The sequence below is a fragment of the Pteropus medius genome, unplaced genomic scaffold, assembly GCF_902729225.1.
Source record: "Pteropus medius unplaced genomic scaffold, Ma_sr-lr_union100, whole genome shotgun sequence".
In the NCBI taxonomy this organism is placed as follows: domain Eukaryota; kingdom Metazoa; phylum Chordata; class Mammalia; order Chiroptera; family Pteropodidae; genus Pteropus; species Pteropus medius.
This window is the reverse complement of record NW_024351730.1, coordinates 6,466,187-6,485,818: the sequence shown is the minus strand read 5'-3', so window position 1 is coordinate 6,485,818 and position 19,632 is coordinate 6,466,187. Positions and strand designations below refer to the sequence as shown.

At 35.7% G+C, this 19,632-nt stretch overlaps 1 protein-coding gene across 1 annotated transcript in view; it reads left to right on the top strand.

Annotated features, from left to right (window-relative positions):
• The window catches only part of CORIN (corin, serine peptidase), a 201,746-nt gene that overhangs the window by 40,834 nt on the left and 141,280 nt on the right, over positions 1 to 19,632 (top strand). Inside the window, exon 5 of the mRNA XM_039845302.1 lies at positions 13,868 to 14,068. Coding sequence (XP_039701236.1) covers positions 13,868 to 14,068 — 201 coding nt within the window. The remainder of the gene's footprint in view (positions 1 to 13,867; positions 14,069 to 19,632) is intronic.

The following is a 19,632-nucleotide window of genomic DNA, read 5'->3' as shown; positions in this document are numbered from 1 at the left end:
ATGTTGATGATAGAGATATATACAAGGTGCTTTGGAGGTAGTCAAAGAAGCCTTCATGGGGCATTAACATTTTAACCTTGGAATAAAATTAATAGAAATTTAGGTTAGAAGGCAGTAGTACAAGAGTCATATTTGGTTGAGAATATCTCAAGTGCAAAAGTATAATCTTATGAAAGATGGAGATGGACTTGGGAAACTGAGTGAAATTTTGACACTGGTAGGGAATGCAGCTGCATTGATAGATAAAGTGCAAATGACACAGAATCTTGTATGCCGTCTTAAGGAGTTTGGGCATTAGCACCCAGGTATTAGTTTTCAAACTCAATTACATAGAACCAGGATTTTGAGGGGGAGTCTCAAAGATTATATAATTGTTTGCTTTGACTTTATATTTAAAAAAAATAGATATTAAATGCACACTGAAACTAAATTACATACTAATTTTTAAACAAGAAGAGACTGGAAACCAAGTAATTTGTACTGGATTCATTTGTTTGTATTTGGGTCTTGTTATCTGACTTTAAATGAGCAATATCCTAAGTTTAAAAGGTGAGCTGTTGGAGAAAAACAAACAAAATATTGCCTTTGATAGCTACCTACTGCTATGAATTAGATTTTTTTTTTGAATGTGTACAATCAAGTAGAGAAATAAATAGCAAGATGATGCAGATCTAATTGCATTACCAAAGATTTTGAATTTCTGAATTTCACCAACACTACCTATTAGTTTCTTATTAATTGGTTCATAATAAGTTAAACATTTAGAATGTATAAAGCAAATCTCAATAAACCAGCTTATGTATATTTTATAGATATTAGGATTTTAAAAAATTACTTAATTTATTTTATTTAGTTTCAAGTATATAGTATATTGGTTAGATATCTATATAGTTCATAAAATGATCCTCCCAATTGCTCCCTCCCTCTCGTGACCCTCCACCTAGCCAACATATTAATGCTAACTGCATTCTCTATGCTGTGCTCCCCATCCCTGTGACCATCCATCAGTTACTAATTTATCCTTCTTTAGCCCTTCACCCCATTCTCCTGGTCCCTCAAACCTCCCTCCCCTCTGCCCAACACCAAATTGTCCACTATATTTGTGAGTCTGTTTTTGATTAGTTTGTTCTTTTTATTCCTTAGATTCCGCATATAAGTGAAATCATATAGTGTTTATCTTTCTCTGTCTGACTTAAATACCTTCTAGGTCCATCAAAGCAATATTTTTTCCATCTCCTTCCTTTTCATATGTAACGATCTTGTTTTCTTATCCTTTCAGCCACTCTATCTTTTGGTTGGAGCTCTTAATTCTTTTCCATTTAAGGTATTTATTCATAGCAATGTAGTTGTTACCATTCTTTATTCCTGCTTTTGATACATGCTTTTTCTTCTTAAAGAAGTCCCCCCAACATTTCCTGTAATACTGGCTTGGTGGAGATAAATTCCTTTACCTTATTTTTGTCTGGGAAGCTCTTTATGTATCCTTCAACTCTAAAAGATAGCTTTGCTGGATAAAGTATCCTTGAAGTATCCTTGATTATAGATCCTGGGTCTTCATCCTGTCGAATATTTTTTGCCAAGCCCTTCTGTCTTGCATAAGTTTCTTTTGAGAAATCAGCTGCCAGTATTATGGGTGTTCCCTTATAAGTAATTATCTGTTTTTCTCTTGCTGCTTTTAATATTCTCTCTTTGTATTTAAACTTTGGCATTTTAATTATGATGTGTCTTGATGTGGGCCTCTTTGGATCTCTGGTTTTTGGAATTCTCTGAGCTTCCTGGGGTTTTATGTCTATTTTCTTCACCAGGTTAGGGAAGTTTTCCATCATTATTTCTTCAAACAGCTGTTGAACATGTTGATTTTCTTCAGTTACGCCAATCAGAAAGATATTGGAGCCTTAATAGTGTCCCATATTTTCCTTAAATTAAAGTCTTGGCATCTTTTGCCGTTCTGATTGCATGTTCTTGGTTTTCCCATCCTCTAGATAGGGCATTTGATCCTTTTCTTTATTCACTTTGTTTATTCCGTTGTTTATTCCATTTAATATACTTCTCATCTCAGATAATGTGTTCTTCATTTCAGACTGATTCCCTTTTATAATTTCCCTTTCCATTTTTATGTTTTTTATCTTTGTTGAAGTTCTTACTGAATTTATCTCCACTTCCCAAAAGTTCATTGAGCATCTTTATAACCAGTGTTTTGAACTCTGCATCTGTTAGATTACTTGACTCCCTTATATCTGGATCTCTGTTCTGTTCTCTCATATTGTTTCTTCTTCTTTGTCTTCCAATTTTGGCTGCCTTTCTGTGTCTATTTCTGTGTGCTAAACAAAGCTCTTAAGTCTCCTGGTCTTATTAGTGTGGATTTGTGAAGTAGGTGTCCAGTGGCACAGTCCTGAGAGGGATTCAGCTGCAGGCCAAATTTAGCCCAAGCTTCAGCACCTCCGGGGCCACCTGTTAAGATTCAGCAAGCAATCCACAGATGCTGTGCTTACAGTTGCCTCAAAGGCCACACCAGAAATCGAGGCCAGCTGCCTCCAGTGTGAGCCTAGGTGCTGCTCAGCAAGAAGCACCTGACTCGCTGAGGACATACCTGGATGTGGCTTGGGTGGAGCCACAAGTTGGGGGTTTCAGGGAATCCTCTGGGCAGAGAGACCTCTGTTATCCAATTTGATGACATCAGGGCTATGGTGGTGCTGTGTCTTCGCACTGGGTAGGGAAAGGGCTCAACAGGGAACAATGGATACCGCCAGCACTTCTGTACAGAGCAAATCTCACTTTTGCCCTCACTCCAACAATGTCTCCCTGTAAGTCCCTGGTGCTTCCTGTGCGCAGCCACATCGGCACTGGTGCTCAAAGTGAGCAGGTCCATCACCACAAAAATCCACTTGTGGACATGGCCCCTTTAAGAGGAGTCTGAAGCTGCTGCAGCCTCTGTCTTACTCAGCCGCTCGGGACTAGGCAGCCCTGCTCCATCCTACCTTCTGCCGTTGTAGGGTGATTTCTTGGATTTCTCTATAGTTGTATGGCTTGTATATCTAGATCCCCGGCGTTTTTCCTTGCTGCTGCTCCTTATTACTGTCATAACTTTGATTTGGTTGCCGGAGGGATGAACAGAGCCTCTATCATCTATGCCATTTTTTTTTCTATCAGATATTAGGATCTTATAATTATTTGAAAATAATACTTATTTGCTATAAAAATGCTTGAAAACCACTACTATGGGTGATGGTTTACTATTGGTTGATCTTCTTAAGTGGGGAGAAATTTGATCATGTTTACATTTGCAAAAGCCAACAGACCTGATTACACTACAGAGCACTGGAGGCAGAAAGAAATGAAGGCAGGGAGATCAATTTGGGGCTCTGACTATAGTCTAAGATGATAAAGGTTAGAATTAAGGCATTTGGTGCATTAATCTCAACAGAAATCAAAACTGATTGGATTTTGGTATGAGGGAGAGAAGTAGAAGTCAAGGTTGACTCCTAGGTTTCTGGCTTGGGCAACCAATTTGATTTTTATTAATGTAGCAAGTACAGGTGGAGGAGTAGGATACTCCTCCTACTGGAGGGAAGGTTGGAAATTTAGTTTGAACATTTTAAGTTAGAGATACTTGTGGGACAACCAAATACAGTGGGATCATAATTTAAGTCCATTAACTTGAGCAAATTCAACAGTGCAGGACATGGAGGAATATAAGAACTTCAACATGTCACCTTCCTAAGAGAATTTCAAGGGAAATTGTGACTATGTATGTTTTTTGGCTTATGTGCTGACTTTAGAACTTCCACTCCACTGTTACTGGTCTGAAGATAGAGGTATCCAGAAGGGAAGCTGAGAAGGCGTCCTAACTGCAGTTGTAAAGATGGAGGACCCAGTGATAGTTGAACCTGCAGGAGCAGATGAACGGTGAAGAGAAAGTGTACCAATGAAAAGCAAAGCCCTGGAGGGTGCTAGTATTTAGGGGGAAGATAAAGAAATGAGAAGGAATAAGAGAGACGAGAAGAATGGTCAGAGAGGAAGGAAAGGAACCTGGAAATGCTGGGTTTCACAGAAGCCAAAGGAGGAGAGAAGCATTAGAGGTCAGAGGGTGAAAGTAAAAGGATGGCAGGAAAACATGCCTCAGCCCAGGAGACTGCGGGTTTTCTGTTGCAGGTGTAGTTGTCCTGCCCTGTGTGCTCTGTGTGCCCTGTGTGCCCTGTGTGCCCTGTGTGGCCTGCTGTGGCCTGCTCTCAGGCTAAAGGCAGGAAAAAATCCTGAAACTCATCTCAGTCCCTCTCTCCTTCCAAGACTCAGCTCCCCTCCAGGGTTTGCCTGCTTTTGTTTCTTCGCCAGTACCCTCCTGTAGTTATGTTTTGTATTTCGTTTAGAGTTTATACTTGCTATGCCTGGGAAGGTCTGTCTGGTAGAAGCTCTCTCAGTCATACCATTGTCATTTTAAAAGTTTAATTGTCATGATCCTGTGTTTAGTGGCTCACAGACATTGGAGACTATTTTCTTTCATTCTCGGAGTTGAATATAAGCTCAGTGCTTCGAGGCATCTGACCAGAGAAGGGGTGTTATTAAAGCAGTGCTTTAAGTTTGCAATTTTTATTTAATTATTTATTAAATGTTTTAGCTTTTGTTTTTTTACAGCTTTATTGAAATGTAATTTACATACCATTCAATAGCTTTTAGTGTATTCACAGATAAGTACAACTATCCGCACAGTCAATTTTGGAACATTTTAATTATCTCAGAAATGAACTCTATATCCTTTAGCTATTGCTCCCCCTCTTTCCATTTCCCCCCACTCCTTGGCCCTAAGCAGCCACTAATCTACTTGCTGTCTCTATAGATTTCCCTATTCTGGGCATTTCACATGACCATATGTGGTTTTTGTGACTGGCTTCTTTCTCTTGGCATAATATTTTCAAGTCTTGTCCATGCTGTAGTACGTATCAGTAACTCATTAGTTTTTATGGACAAATAATACTCCATTGTGTGGATATACCACATTTTGTTTATCCATTTATCAATTGATAGACATTTGAGTTATTTCTATCTTTTAGCTATTTTGAATAATGTTGCTATGAACATTCATGGACATATGTTTTGTGTGTGGACTTGTGTTTACATTTCTCTTGAGTTTATATCTAGGAGTGGAATTTTTTTTCACTTACGTGTGGGATTAGATGGTGTACCAATCTGTAACCTTTTCTAAGTGCTATTTTGGCACTTAGGTAACGTTTAGAAAGTGGAGGTTTTCCAGACATCTTCTTCAAAAGTATTCATTTCATAGTTCTGCACCAGATGATTTGATATTGATATATTGAAATAATAGCTGCGCAAATAAACATTTCCTATTTTATAACTGATTCGTTTGTTGTAATGAGCAATAAGATCATTTTATATCTTTGTTCAAGAAACCTCATTAAATTCTGCTTACTTTTAAAAATGTTCTGTTTGGCTTGAATTTATAACTCTCTGCTCTTTCAAAGTTTCATAGTTATTTCTGAGTCCATAAGGGTTGCTAAGGGATGCTGGAATGCCAATTATATATAAATAACAGTCACTGTAGCTTCAGAAGTCAGAGATAATAGTGAGAGAATTATTGATTAGGAAAAGATAATAAAAGCCCTAGGCTAACAAACACAGATGCACTATGTGTCTCTAATTTTGTCTGTTTGGTCTTCTGTCATACATAAAGTCAAGATGCCAAAAGACTCCTGAAGATTAGAGTTGGTCTTTATGAATAATTATTTCAACAGCTATGGAAGAGAGCAGTAGCAAATTGTTTCTCACTTCAACCCCTTAAACTGAAGCTGGAGCTACAAAGGTTTAATTTAGTTTTACGTTTCTAAATTCAGTAGCCAGTCTAAGCTGTCCATTTGATTCCAAAGATTTGGACTCTAAGGATTCAAGTTTTTGAAAAAAATTGAAAGGAAAATTGAAGAGTGAGAAAGGTTTTCATTTCTTTAGTTGTAATCTAATACCAAAGGACCATTTGACATAGAAAAAGAACTTATAATTTGACACTAGGAGATCTGGGTTTAGGGTCTTATTCTTCTATTTTACTAGATGTGTGACTTTGGAAACACACTACCTTTTCTGTGAGACAAGGAATATAATTCTTATTCTTTTCACAGAACTGTTATGGAAGGCAAATAAAATATTTGTCAAAGTTCATTATGAAGGTAAAGAATTAGTTTTTGCTAATGAACATCATTATTAAATCGGATAACTCTTTTAATATATAGTTTTATTACACTTAAAATTAACTAAAAATGTGTTTATCTCATTTAAACTCTATCCATAAGAGATAAAATCTTTTTATTAAGACCTGTTGTCATAATAATCCTATAATCCACAACCCATAACCTCATAAACCAAGCCATTGCCACCATATATTTTAATTGCCAATAAAGTCACTGAAAGGAATAAAGTTACCTGTCTACTTGACTTGCAATGTGATGGCAAGTTTTACATGACTTTCATGCTTAGGCTTGAGAGTTACTTTCAGAAACGAATTCATTTCTTATAAGAACTAAACCAGCAGCAGGTTGTACTGCCATCACATGACTAGAAGAGTTAGCCTATGCTGTGGAGTACTTATCAGAGATTGAACCTTAAATTTACATATAATATAAAAAGTAAAATTATTTCGATATGTTGAGAAGCATTTAACAGAACTCTGATTGCAGATATAAATTGGTACTATTCATTCCTTTAACAAACATTTGTTGAGTTCCTGTTATGTGCAAGGGAGTGTGCTGTAGGCATTGGGCACAGCTTGAATAAAGCCTACCTTCATGGACTCCGCATTCAGTAAGGGAGGAAGGCATTAAACAAATGATTGTATAAACAATTAATGACAACAGAAATAACTCCTATGTGGGAAGAGACAGTTGCTATGAGAGCTTATGACAGGGGACTGAACCCAGTCTGAGGTGAAGGAAGCCTTTCCTGAGGTCGTGGCACTTTAAATATGAACTCCATGATGAAAATGTTGGAGCGAGGGAGTGACATGATTGAACTATTGGGGCTTTTAAAGGGTGCCTTCGGCAGCTGTGTGGAGAAAGGGTTAAAGTGGGTAGAGTATGGTGCAAGGAGAAAAAAGAGTCCTGCAAATGTGGTGCTTTGAGATACAGTCTGCACTGATTTTTGCAAACTATTGTTCATCTCAATTTATTTAATTTCACCAGAATTACGGTCCAAAAATTCTCATTGGAGTGTTCCTAACTTTTTCTTTCCCAGGCTGTTGAAGATTTGGTTTCAAAGGCTCTTCCAGTCATCCACATTGAAAATAAATTTTCTTTGTTTTAGCCATAAGCTTGTGAAGAATGGCCTAAGGTTACTTTCCTAGTTTTCTTATTACTATGGAAAGTCTATGTGTGGTCTGTTAATTTTATATTTTTTTGTCATGCAATGAAGAAAAAATTATAGTGCTAGAGACTATAGGAAATGTAGTAAACAGAAATAGTCCTCGACAAAAGTAACTTTCCGCTTCAAAAATACTAGATGGGCTGGAGATCATTGAACTTACAGTTTTTCTCTTAGCAAATTTCTTAGCAGCTTATGGTTTTCACAAGAATTTGGAATTATAAGAATTTACAATTTTGTATTTTGAATATCACTTACTACTTTGTATTTCGAATATCACTTTAAAATGGAAAACTTCCTAGATAGTTATTTCCTTACATCAGAAATTAAGATTCTCTATGATCTTTATGACCTGACTGCACATTTCTTGCTTAAATCTTCAAATGCCTTTAATAACTCTAGCCCTTCTGGTGGAGATTCAGCAACACAGACTTTTCAAACTTGAGAACATTTTTTTTTTAAAACTTGGGCCTAAGGTTATACATAAAGTCTAAAGCTTTTTGAAATAATAGCCTATAAAGTCTTGTACTGAAAGTGTGGTCTGTGGACTAGCTGTGAAATGCAGAATCCAGAATCTGGGTGGGGCGGGGGGAGGACGGGGGAGGTTCGGGCACTTCACACCTGCTTAATTCGCATTCTAACTCGTTCCTCAGGTGATTTCCATGCTTTCATGCAGTCTGAACCCACTGCAATCTGATCTTTCTCTCTTTCTCTTTTTTTTGTACTACTAAATCTGTTTTTACCAAGGCCCCCAATGTCTTTTTTATCCAATGTGCCCCATTTGAAACCCATGCGTGTTTGAATAGACTAAAAAATGAAGACCCTATGCTTTCTTTCTGTTTGTTTACATCATTTCAGAATGAGCATACTTATTGTTAGATGCTGCCAGCAATGCTCTTTTTTTCCTTAATTTTTATTTTTCAATTAGAGTTGACAGTCAATATTATTTTATATTAGTTTCAGGTGTATAGCATAGTGGTTAGACATTTATACAATTTATAAAGTGATTCTCTCAATTTTTTCAGTATCCACCTGGCACAACACGTAGTTATTACAAAATAATGCTCTCTTACAGTCAGATGTGACATCCAGTTATGATTTTGCTCAGTCTTGGCTGCTCCTTCTCCAAATGCTATTCTGCTTTGCCTGTGAATTATCACTTCTAATTTTCCTCTTATCTTTCTGCCTGTTCTTCTCCATCTCCTTAAGCTCAGCTTTCTCTATCCATTAAGTGTTTGAGTGTCTGTCCTAAGCACTCTTCTTACTTTATACCCATGCCTCTCTTGGCAATATCATCTACTCCCCGACTTCCTTCATCATTCATACATTCAACAAATATTTATTGAGGCCTGCAATGGTGCCAAACATTCTGTTGGGTGCTTGAGATACAAACATGCATAATAAACCTTGTACCTTCAAGAAGGCAGACAAGAGAACAAGACAGTTCCACTTGAGTGTATATGTTATATAAGCAGTGTGTCTCTGGGAACACAAAGAAGACAAATTTGTGGGGGAGTCTGACAAGGTGTTGTGGAGGAAATGTTTAAATTACTTCAGATTTAGATTTTTCCCCTAGAATATTTCACAGGCATTTTCAACCAGTGTATATATAACAACAACAATAATAAAAATAAGCATCTTAAATTCTATTTTTCATTCTCTATTATCTATTGTATTGGTCAGGATAGGCTATGCTGTACTGTGTAACAAAAGTAATCCCAAAATACTAGTGGTTTAAAAACAACAAAGGTCAATTTCTCACTCATGTAACATGTCCTTTGCAAGATGATGGTGAGGGGCTATGCTTATTGAGGTCATTCAGGGAGTAAATTGATGGACCAGCCATCATCTTAAGTCTTTGTGGTTATTGTGTCAGACTGAAAGAAAAAGAGCACTGGAAGCTTTTTATTTTTTTTAAAAAATTATATAATACATTATTGTTAACTGTAATCATTATGCTGTACATTAGATTCCCCAAACTTATTAATTTTGTAACTGGAAGTTTGTACCCCTTGACCAACATCAAAGATGTCAAGAGACAAGAGAATAAAGCCAGAGAATGTAACCCAAGCACGTGTCCTAGTAGAGTGGGAGAGATTTGAAAATATTTGATGAACAGTACTAATGACCAGCACTCCTATCTTATTTGGGGGCACCTTCATATACCCAGTAATTATAACCTGAAACCTGAGGGATCTCTGACTCTTTCCCTAATGTTCTCACAATTTTGCCTTTGAAAGCTTTCTCTCAATTATTCCTTTTATCCTCACTGCTTTTGCCTTGGGTCAGGCCTTACTCTTCTCTCATTTGGACTTTTGGAGTAGCCTTATAACTTTCTCTAGACTTGACCTCTTTCAAGTATCATGCTGCTGCCAGAGTGATCATTCTAATGTTCCGCTCTATTTCAGATACTTCAAAAGTCCTCCATCACAGCAAGATCAATTCCAAACATTTAACAGGAACTGCCCTTCACAGACTGGCTTATCCTCCCTCTCCCTTTTCTCTGGCCAGTCCTCTGCGTGCTAGCCATGCTTAATTACCTGCTGCTAGGCTTTTGCATATCTTTCCCACTTTGCTCTATCTAGAAAGTTCTCCATTCCCTATGACCACACATCCCTCTTTCCCACAAATGCTTTGCTCAAACCCAGAAGACCGCTAATCATCTTTTAAGATTCGTATTGAGTATCATTCACCCCGAAGAAACCTTTCCTGACTTTCTCAAATGGAATGGCAGCTACTTCTCTACTTTTGTCACCAGATTTTCCTATGCAAATCATTCTCAAAGCACTTGTAAGATGGTTTGTATTTTTAGATTTCATGGCTGTCTCCCTCAACTAATCTTGATGATAAGAACTCCTTACTAGATTTTGTGTTCTCAGCAGAGAGTAAATAAAAAATTCCTGGCATATAGAAAATGCAAAATAAATGTGTTACCACATGGCTAGAGACATAAAGATAGGAATTAAATTAACTTCAAACTCACGTCATAGGAAGATAAAATTTTTTTCATGCATATGGTGGTTGATTTTTTTTAACCTGTGTACCTTGTTTAAAGTGAGAAGTATCTGTGGGTATATATGCATGTGTATCTGCAATGTTCCAACTCAATTCTTGGGTAAGTTAAATAACTCTCATAGACTTCAGTTTCCTTCTCTTGAAATTCCATGAAGTAGAGTTAATTGTAGCATCTGTTTCCTAGGGTTGTCGGAAGGTTAACTTAGTAGATGCTTATAGTGAGGATACTTAGCAAGGTGCCTATATTACTTTCCTATTGCTGCTGTAACAAATTATCACAAACTTGGTAGCTTAAAACAACACAAATATATTACTTTAGAATTATGGAGGTCAAAAGTCCAAAATAGTTCTCACGAGGCTAAAATTAAGGTGTTGGTATTCCTTCTAGGTGTTCTAGGAGACACCATTTCCTATCTTTTCCACCTTCTAGAAGCTTCCTGCATTCTTTGGCTTGCAGCTCTTTTCCATCTTCAAACTGAACATTGGCCCATTGAGTCTTTCTCATACTGCATGGCTCTGGCACACACTCTCACTTTCCTCTTCTGCTTACGAGGACCCTGTGAATACCTTGGGCTTACTTGAATAACTCAAGATAAATTTATCATTTCAAATTTCTTAAGCTACATCTGCAACATCCCTCTTGCATGTAAGGTAGCATAATCACAGGTTCTGGGGCTTAGGATGTGGACACCTCTGGGGCAGCATTATTTTGCCAATCACAGGGCTCAATCCATTCATTGTAGGTGACTGGTAAAGCCTGGCTAACATTATTGAAATTATAGAAATTTCTTATACATTGTTAAGTAGAGCTGTGTTATAGGGCTGAAACAATTTTGAGCCACATAACCTTGATATAATGTGGTCTTTTATTAATAATTTAGCATAAAAGAACCACAGTTATTTCACTCCAAAAGTGGGTTAAGTGATTCACTTTTGAAAATTTCCTTAGCCATTTTGTTATGTTAGGATATACTTATAGTAAAAGGAAATTGGTATTGATTTAAAAGTACCTTAGTAGCCCAAAGGAAAATAATTTTACTTTCATTACTATCATTGTGTAGTAATGACTAAAAGTTATTTAGAACTTATTGTGTGTCAAAAACTGTTGCAAGTGTTTATATACGTATTAATCAATTTGACTCTAATGACATGAAGGAAAGTACTTTTATTTTTCTTATTTTATGAAAGTTGAGAGTTTGCCCAAAGTGCTAGAGATGGGCTATAAACTCAGGTGGTCAGGCTGTAGAACCTATACATCTAACCACAACACTTTAACAATAGAAATGTGGAAAAGGATGGAGCAACGCTGGAAGAATGAACACTCTACTTGGGCTAATAACTCAGCATTTTTATAGCTCATCGTGATATAGCTTGAGAATACTTAGTCTTATTCAAATCTAATTTTTGTGCTTAAAAAAACCCTCATAATAGACAAACAACTGTGAGTTGAGAGTTGGTCGGTTTCCAGAGATGCTTGAAAACAAATTGTCTAGTGAGTTCAGGCTTTTAAGGACAGGTCCTTTAGGCTTGTTCTCTGTATCTTTCTCTATTAGTCTATCTGTCTGTCTCTCCCAAAAATATACTTTATGGACATTAGCTATAGCAATTTCATGTATCATGTATTCCTTCTCTCTATTCCGCAAGCCTGCTTTGTATATAGAGTTTAAGAGCAAGGAAGCTGCTTTTGTTAAAGTTGTTTAAGTCAGTGTTTTTGTTAAGAAAGTAGATGTTTAAAGGACTTCTTTGAGTAAAGAGATGTTATTAACACATTCATCACTGTGGTTAGATGAAAAAGATAAAGCAAGATTAATAAGGCTAATTATTACAAACAAAATGTTAAGAACAACTGTTGGATATTTTATACAATAAGAATCTCCATTTAAGTGATTACTCAGGGATGTAACTAGGAGGAATTGGCATTGCTAAAAGTAAGACAGAGCTGGGTCCTGACTCACAGGGTTAGCATGATAAATAAATCAACTTTAAGGGCCTTACATATTCATTAGAGCCACATTGGTGGAGACATGTTATGTGAAATATCTCTTTATGCCAAAACAAGTAAAGAAGAAAACAACTAACGAGTGAGTAAAAACTAAATTATATATAATTGATTAGTAAAATTTTCTGTATGAATGAAATGCATATTATATAGTAGTCAAGTCTATCACAAGATACAGGATAAATTCTAAATCATTTTGAAAATAAAAACAATTAAATGAAGTCTTTCATTTCACCTACTGCATTTGATATTTACTCAGAATCACACAGACAGTTTGGAGAGTGTGTTACCTGCACCACATGGTCATGATTTAGCTTTAATGCTCTAATGTTTTATATAGAATCCCCTAGCAGATGAAACTGTTGACCTTAGTTGGCTAGAAAACAGCTGCTTTTCTATTTTGATTTGTAGTTAATGTTTTCCAAGTGTCAAACACATGTAGAGAAATTTTTTCCATAGACTGATATTAAACATTTTATTTATATTTTTTATTTTTAATGGTCCATGGACTGTTTGAAAAAGTGAGAACCAATTAGAGCATTTGCTGTAAATGTTTTTAGAAAAAAATCTCCCTTGAGTATTTCTATAATGGATCAATATCACATTCATTTATTTTAGTAGCATACTCAGCTACAGTGCTATGTTCTGGAAACAGTCTGTTGTCTATTTTGGCTGAGTTAAAAATATGTATCTCTTTCAAAATTTTCAAAGGTTTCTGCCTAACGTCAAAGCTAGATGATTCCCAAAAGTCAGATTTGACTCTTTATTTTGTCAATGAATGAATACTTTGAGAAAGTGACTGTTGTAAATCTTAAACGTCTATTTCTTATAAGTATATTTTATAACTTCTGGTTAAAGATGAAGATAATTTAGTTTCTTTTAGTTTTGCTGAAATTAGAACTTCACTTTTTTTTATTGGTTTCTATAAGTACTGATGCATAAACGAGCCCTATTATTTTTATTTTTCTGTTATACATAGTTCACTGAAATATAGTGCAAAATGTGAAGAAATATAAGCTTGAATAAGGAAGGACTATTGTGTCCTTTGGTGGTAGATATAGAGATATGACAGCATGGGACCTGGATGCTGAATAACATAAAATAGTGGGTGAAATTGAGAAACAGAAAGCAGAAAAGAAACACTGTAAGATTTACCTTACTTTATTTATTTGTGGTGAATCTCAGAGGAGGTGAAATTGCCCTAAATTCTTGGAGCACCGAGAACCTAGATGGGAGACCACTTTATGAACTTTAAGCTCTTGAGAAAGCAATCATTTTTTTCACAGCATTATGTGATTTGCTATAGAAGAGAAGCTCTACTGGTTTGTCCCAAAGAAGTGGGTAATGGTGTTAGCTAGACATCATCTTTCTCTTTGTGCCTGGATAGGATGAGACGTGGTGAAGCAGCTCTAGAGTTTTCCTAATATTTTAAAAAATAAATACTTCTAGTAATGTTTTAAAGTATATTTTTTTATTTTTATTTTTGTCTTTCAGGAACATTAAAAAAAGCCCATTTTAAATCAAATGGGAGTGAACCTATGGCCACTGATGGTAAAAACCGTATGCCTGATATTATTCTTAGAAATATGATTTATAATGAGAGCGAGGTGACATCTGCTACACATCCCGACCAATACATGTCAGCCTGGACCAAGAATATTTCACTCCCAAGGGACCAAAATCACAAGAACACAAGTAAGTCTGAAAGTGCTGAATGTGCGTGTCCTTTAATGTCTGTGGAACCCATAGGTAGATTTTTAAGTGTGGCAACGGATGCTCTTAATTCACAGTCACTTACTGGTCACACAGGCAAAGCTCCTCTCACTTATCTGGCCTAGTAGGATGCCCTATTCTAAACATAAAATGCCATCAGCCCAGCCATCCAGACAGGGACATAAGTAATGAAAATCTATTAGTGTTATTCAACATTTCTGAGGCATAAAATGTATGCTGTTTGCTTTAATATAATGGCATTGATTTTGTGGTGGTTCACCTCTGAAAACTTGTGCTTCTGTTTTGACGTTTTAAGTTACTTAATTTGAGGTAGTTAAATTAATAAGTAAGTTACGTTACTTATTTTGTTATTGGTACCTTGTAGGAGGGATCCTAACTCTATAATAGAATGCCAGGTGATTTAATAGGAGCTATTTCCCATTTTGCTTTTGATGTGTCCATGTGTTCTTTTTTCCTTCCTTTTTTATTGGCTATGCAACTTATTTTGTATGTTGGTGACTAACAAATAATCACAGCTTAAGGAAAATGGCATGGGCAAAACTCTTTTTTGAGGACAAATGGAGAGATTTGTCAGTTATTCCGGTAAAAGAGCTGGGAGAGAAAGAGAAGACAGAAAGTGTGGAAACGGGGTCAGTTAGATGGTGGCAGATGATATTCTCTGGAATGTGACTCTATTCCTCAATACCCCTCAGATTTTTTAGTAAAGTTACTAAGCTTCTAGAGTGTTGATGGGAGTGGATTTGTGTGGAAAGTGCCAAAGAGCTTAGGCTCTGATCCAGCCAGTACTGATAAAACATAATCAGACCAACGTCACTGTAAGAACTTTCTGTGCAGTTGTCTTGATTATTATTTTCTACTTCCTAAAACAAAGTTACGTGATTGAAACTTCTACAAAGCCCAACCATCCATGATCATTTTCTAGTTTATTCCTCCCTCTTTCATGAAAACCCACAAAGGGAAATCAGAACTGAGGTCTAGGAAGGAGTATTCATTTTCATTCCGAGCCAGGAAGGGAAGGATTAAGCTGACTCTTAGCAATCATGGTATATGTTTGCCAGCGTCTGAAAAAAAGCGGGATTATTCTATTTCTCTAGGTCCAAAGAGACAGACTGTTTGGACTCCACTGTTTCACACAGCATCTATAGGTATTAACTGTTTCTTATGCTTGTTGTTCACCAGTGATTCATACGAATTTGTGCTTATTACCTAACAGTAATGCTGAATTATGCCAAGTAAAATTTATTTTCCTCATGAGTTTAATTTCAAGGTTTTTAATATTTTGATCATGTCTTAAGCACTCCATTAATAGGACAATATTTTCCCATCAGAAGTGCAAAAGTAATTTAAGCAAAAACTCAGTCCAGTTAATGTGGTTGCAATTATGGCCATTGTTATTTTATTTTACTAAGTGAATTTGTTTCTATTTTGAAAGTTTCATTATTTGCTAAGATTCAAGTAGAGGTGACAAACACGTATCCTGTATCCTGAAGAGTAAAGAAACATATGGTACTCGTTGCTCAGTTTGGAAGTTTGATGGAGGTCTGTTTGACTCATTTTCTCTTTCTATGACTGGAACATTGCTTGAGAATATGAACGTAATCTGACATGTAAAGGAAATAAATCCTAGCGAAATTAAAATAATTAAATAAAGGCTGAAACCTTCGAATATGTGTCATTCTGTGTTGTTAATGTACTTGACAGCATAGAGCTTTACTGTCTGACCACACGGACCCCCACCAGACTGTCTATATTAACTAGAATTGTTTATTGCAAAGGATTCAATTGTTTTTCATACATTTTAATAATATTGCTAGCCTGTGATTATAGAGCTTTTGGTGGTTTTCAGGGCATGTTTGAATATATTCTGTGTGATTCTTACAATTAACTGATGAGGTAATATACACCATTTTTCAAGGTATGAAATTAAGGCTTAGGGAAATTAAGTTGTCATATTCAATATCACTTGTCTAGTAGTTGGTGGACATGAAATTGGGATCCTGATCTTGAGGCTCCTAAACCAGTGCTCTTTCTAGCATTTCATGCTTCCTCAGTTAATTTTATTTTCAGTAACAGAGCATTACTGAGCAAATTTTAAACTCTAGAAGAATAGTAGTCTGTTTTCTTTACTGCAGTATATTCCATGATCAATAAAATAATTGTCAAATGAATAAATAAATGAACTATAATCATTTCAAATTTCAGTAATCTGATTTATCATTTTTTTAGTTATGTCTAACTATACTTCTTCACTTGATATGTATTTAAACAATTCTATTTAAAGTACCATTTAATGCCTTATATTTGTACTAACACCTAGCATAGAATTTGCTTTATTTTTAAAGTATTCTCTAATAAAAGTGTCATTTTAAATTCCAGGCATATGTAAAAGCTATTTAAGTCTACTTCAGTTCAAAAATACAGTAGCCAGACATTCTATCCTACCCAAATATCCTGGGTAGGAAATCAAGGAGAGAACTCCTGGCAAAGGTACCAGGAAATAGTCTTTCCTTAAGACATTTTCTCCTGGGGATCCTTAATATCATGACAAAGCATAGAATATAGTAATTTGTAAAGTTTTAACCAGAACCCACCCCATCCCCCCTTTTTACTCTGTGTAGCAGAATTAGGTTTTACACATGTGAAATAGGCTTTATGTGACATCTGTTACTTCTGGAGTTTCATTAGTTTCATTTTGAAAACCCATGGTACTATGGAAAGGAAAAAGGTCTGAGTTAGCTTTCATGCTATATTTCAGCAAGGGATTTTTCTGCATTTGTATTTTTGTTTTCACTTTTTCTCCTTATATATTTTATAAATATTAAACATACATATTTTTATGTTTTTTTAAGGAAAGAGATTGAATTGCTGATTAACCAGCCAAGAGCTTTTGGGTTAAAAATAATATGGCACACCATACAATAACCTAGGAACTCTGATCAGGAATTAAAGTGACGAGAGAGTGGGTTAATGCACTGAAAACTTGAAATGTTCTGTTCTCTCAATATGCTCTTTGGTAACCAGCTTCTAAATCTTCTATATCATATGAAAACACATCATACCTCTCATTCACTTAAAAGTATTTTTTTTTTAGATAAAGTCAGCACACTATAAAATTCATGCTTTTAATATGTACAATTCAGTATTTTAAAAATATATTCACAGAGTGGTACAACCGTCACCACTATCTAATTTTAGAACATTTTCATCAGTGCAGAAAGAAATGCTGGATCCATTACTCCTCATTTTCTTATTCTCTCAGCCTGTGTCCAAAACTAATCCACTTTCTGTCTCTATGGATTTGCCCATTCTGAACATTCCACGTAAAGGGCATCATACAATAAATATGTGGATTTTGTGACTGGCCTCTCATATCTTGGATATGGGCACAGCCCTGCACATGTACCTGGCCTTGTAAGATCCCAAGACATAGATGTTAGAACTTTTCAAAGGCCCCTTTGGACATCTCATTCTCCAGTTTTTTCTTTTAAGGTTTTTGTAGGCCTCTTATTACCAACAGGTGTTCTTTCTTCTGCTAGTTGTGATATTAACCACTTGTCACAGATTGTGCTCAACAAGCACCCTGGGGATAGACATGTTCGAATAGAGAAAGCTCTGAATCAGGGCAAGTAAGACTAGCCCTGGGAATGGATCCTTACCAAGGGCCTTCCGGATAGGTTAAATGGTGACAATCCTGTGGGGATGGCTTTTGTTGGAGCTTCGAACTTGTTTTTCTTTCTCCATTGTCTCCTAGATTGCTAGTTTTCATAGTTACCATGGTTGCAAAGCCACTGGTTTTTAAGGCTACCATCAAGCAGAGAATAAAGGGAATAGGGCAAGTTAAAATGTACAGAACTCATGGTTCGTACTATAATTCACATATTTTTCTTGATAAAAATGTTTCCTTAATTGATGCAAGCTTTTGGTTAAATCCCAAAGTTCTGAAAATTTTGATTTTGATAATTTTTTGCAGTGCTTTTACTGCTTTCATGGAGGAACAGATTCTGAAAGCCATTCTGAAAGTGCTTATTACCCTTCAATAAATTTTACCTTTCTTTTCTTTCATTTCCTCCAACATTAGGAATTGATTTTTCTTCTTTTTACAAGGCATAAATATGACTATCTTATCCATATTAATTTTAAATGGAGATCTTTTCCCCCACTTTTTTTGTGTAAATCATTTTATTCCTTCTCCTTCTTTTTGCATCATATTACTTTATCCTTAACCTACAGTTACTCATATTAACAATGTAGTGTGTATGATTTTTGGTTTTCTCCATGTTCATACAATTATATATGAACATACACATGCACACATACATGCAAAACAGCATACATATAGAGGCGATTTTGTCATTGCTTTTTTTTTTAAAAACTGGGATCACATTATTACAGATATTTTTCCACATAATATTTTTCTCATTCAAGAATACATTATGACTATCTCTAATTCATTGTTACAATGACTGAACAGTATTCAATGTTGTCATTATACCATAGTTTATTTCAGCCATTCTTCCAAGAATGGACGTTCACCTTATATTTAGTTTTTCTGGTTTTTTTTTTTCTCAGTGAACTGCACAGTCTGTCTTCAGAAGACAAAATGACTTGGATCACGGCAGTGAAGCTGTCTAAATAGCAGTGATTTGTTAATACTGATAACTCTGTACCAAAATGCTTTAAACACATCCCCCAAATTTGCTAAGCAAAGAAAGCTTATGCATCAATACAAAACCCTAAAGTTATTCTTTCTTACTAATTTTGGGTTTCTAGCATGATATTTCTTTAGCTTGAAAGTGAGCTCTGCAAGAATATAAAGCTAAGAGGATCAGAGCAAGTGTCGAAGTTTTATCTGGATTACGATTTGTCAGGCAACTACTAAAGGGGGGTTTTGGGGAGAGTCTAATTAGATATCTGAAACCAGGGCAAGGCTCCTTCCCTTTTTTCCCTAATATTTTCTAATCCTATCAAAAATGAAACTCTAAATGTTTTCATTATATTCTTCAAAAGTTAGTTCTACTGCCTTCAGAGTCATGTACCCACCTCTGTAAATTCCTGACTGTAGGTTATTATGCAGTTTGGAATGGGAGTCTATGCTTATATGTGTAGATGTGGATGGGTGAATGACTTCGATGTACCTGAGAATTGTGTACTTATCATTCCTCTGTTATGTTGTTGGACAGTATTTCTCCATCTGGGGTCCTAGGAACCTCAGATATATTCTGAGGGATTTAAGAATTATCTATAATTTTTTTCCAAATGTATGCTTTTATTTCACTGATAATAAATAATTTATGTAAGCCTGCTCTCAATAATCTGGATAATCTTATGTTATATAACAAGTACTTATACAGGTTTTTATGCCTATATTTGAATTTCTACTTATGATTAAGTTGCTGCTAAGCTATACTGCTTAGACTATTAAAATTATTGAAGAAGATAATTTAAGCGATAAAAACTTTATTTAACATTTTATGAAGTGCACCGTTTCCTTTAGGAGAACTACATAATGGGGCAAAAGACAGGTA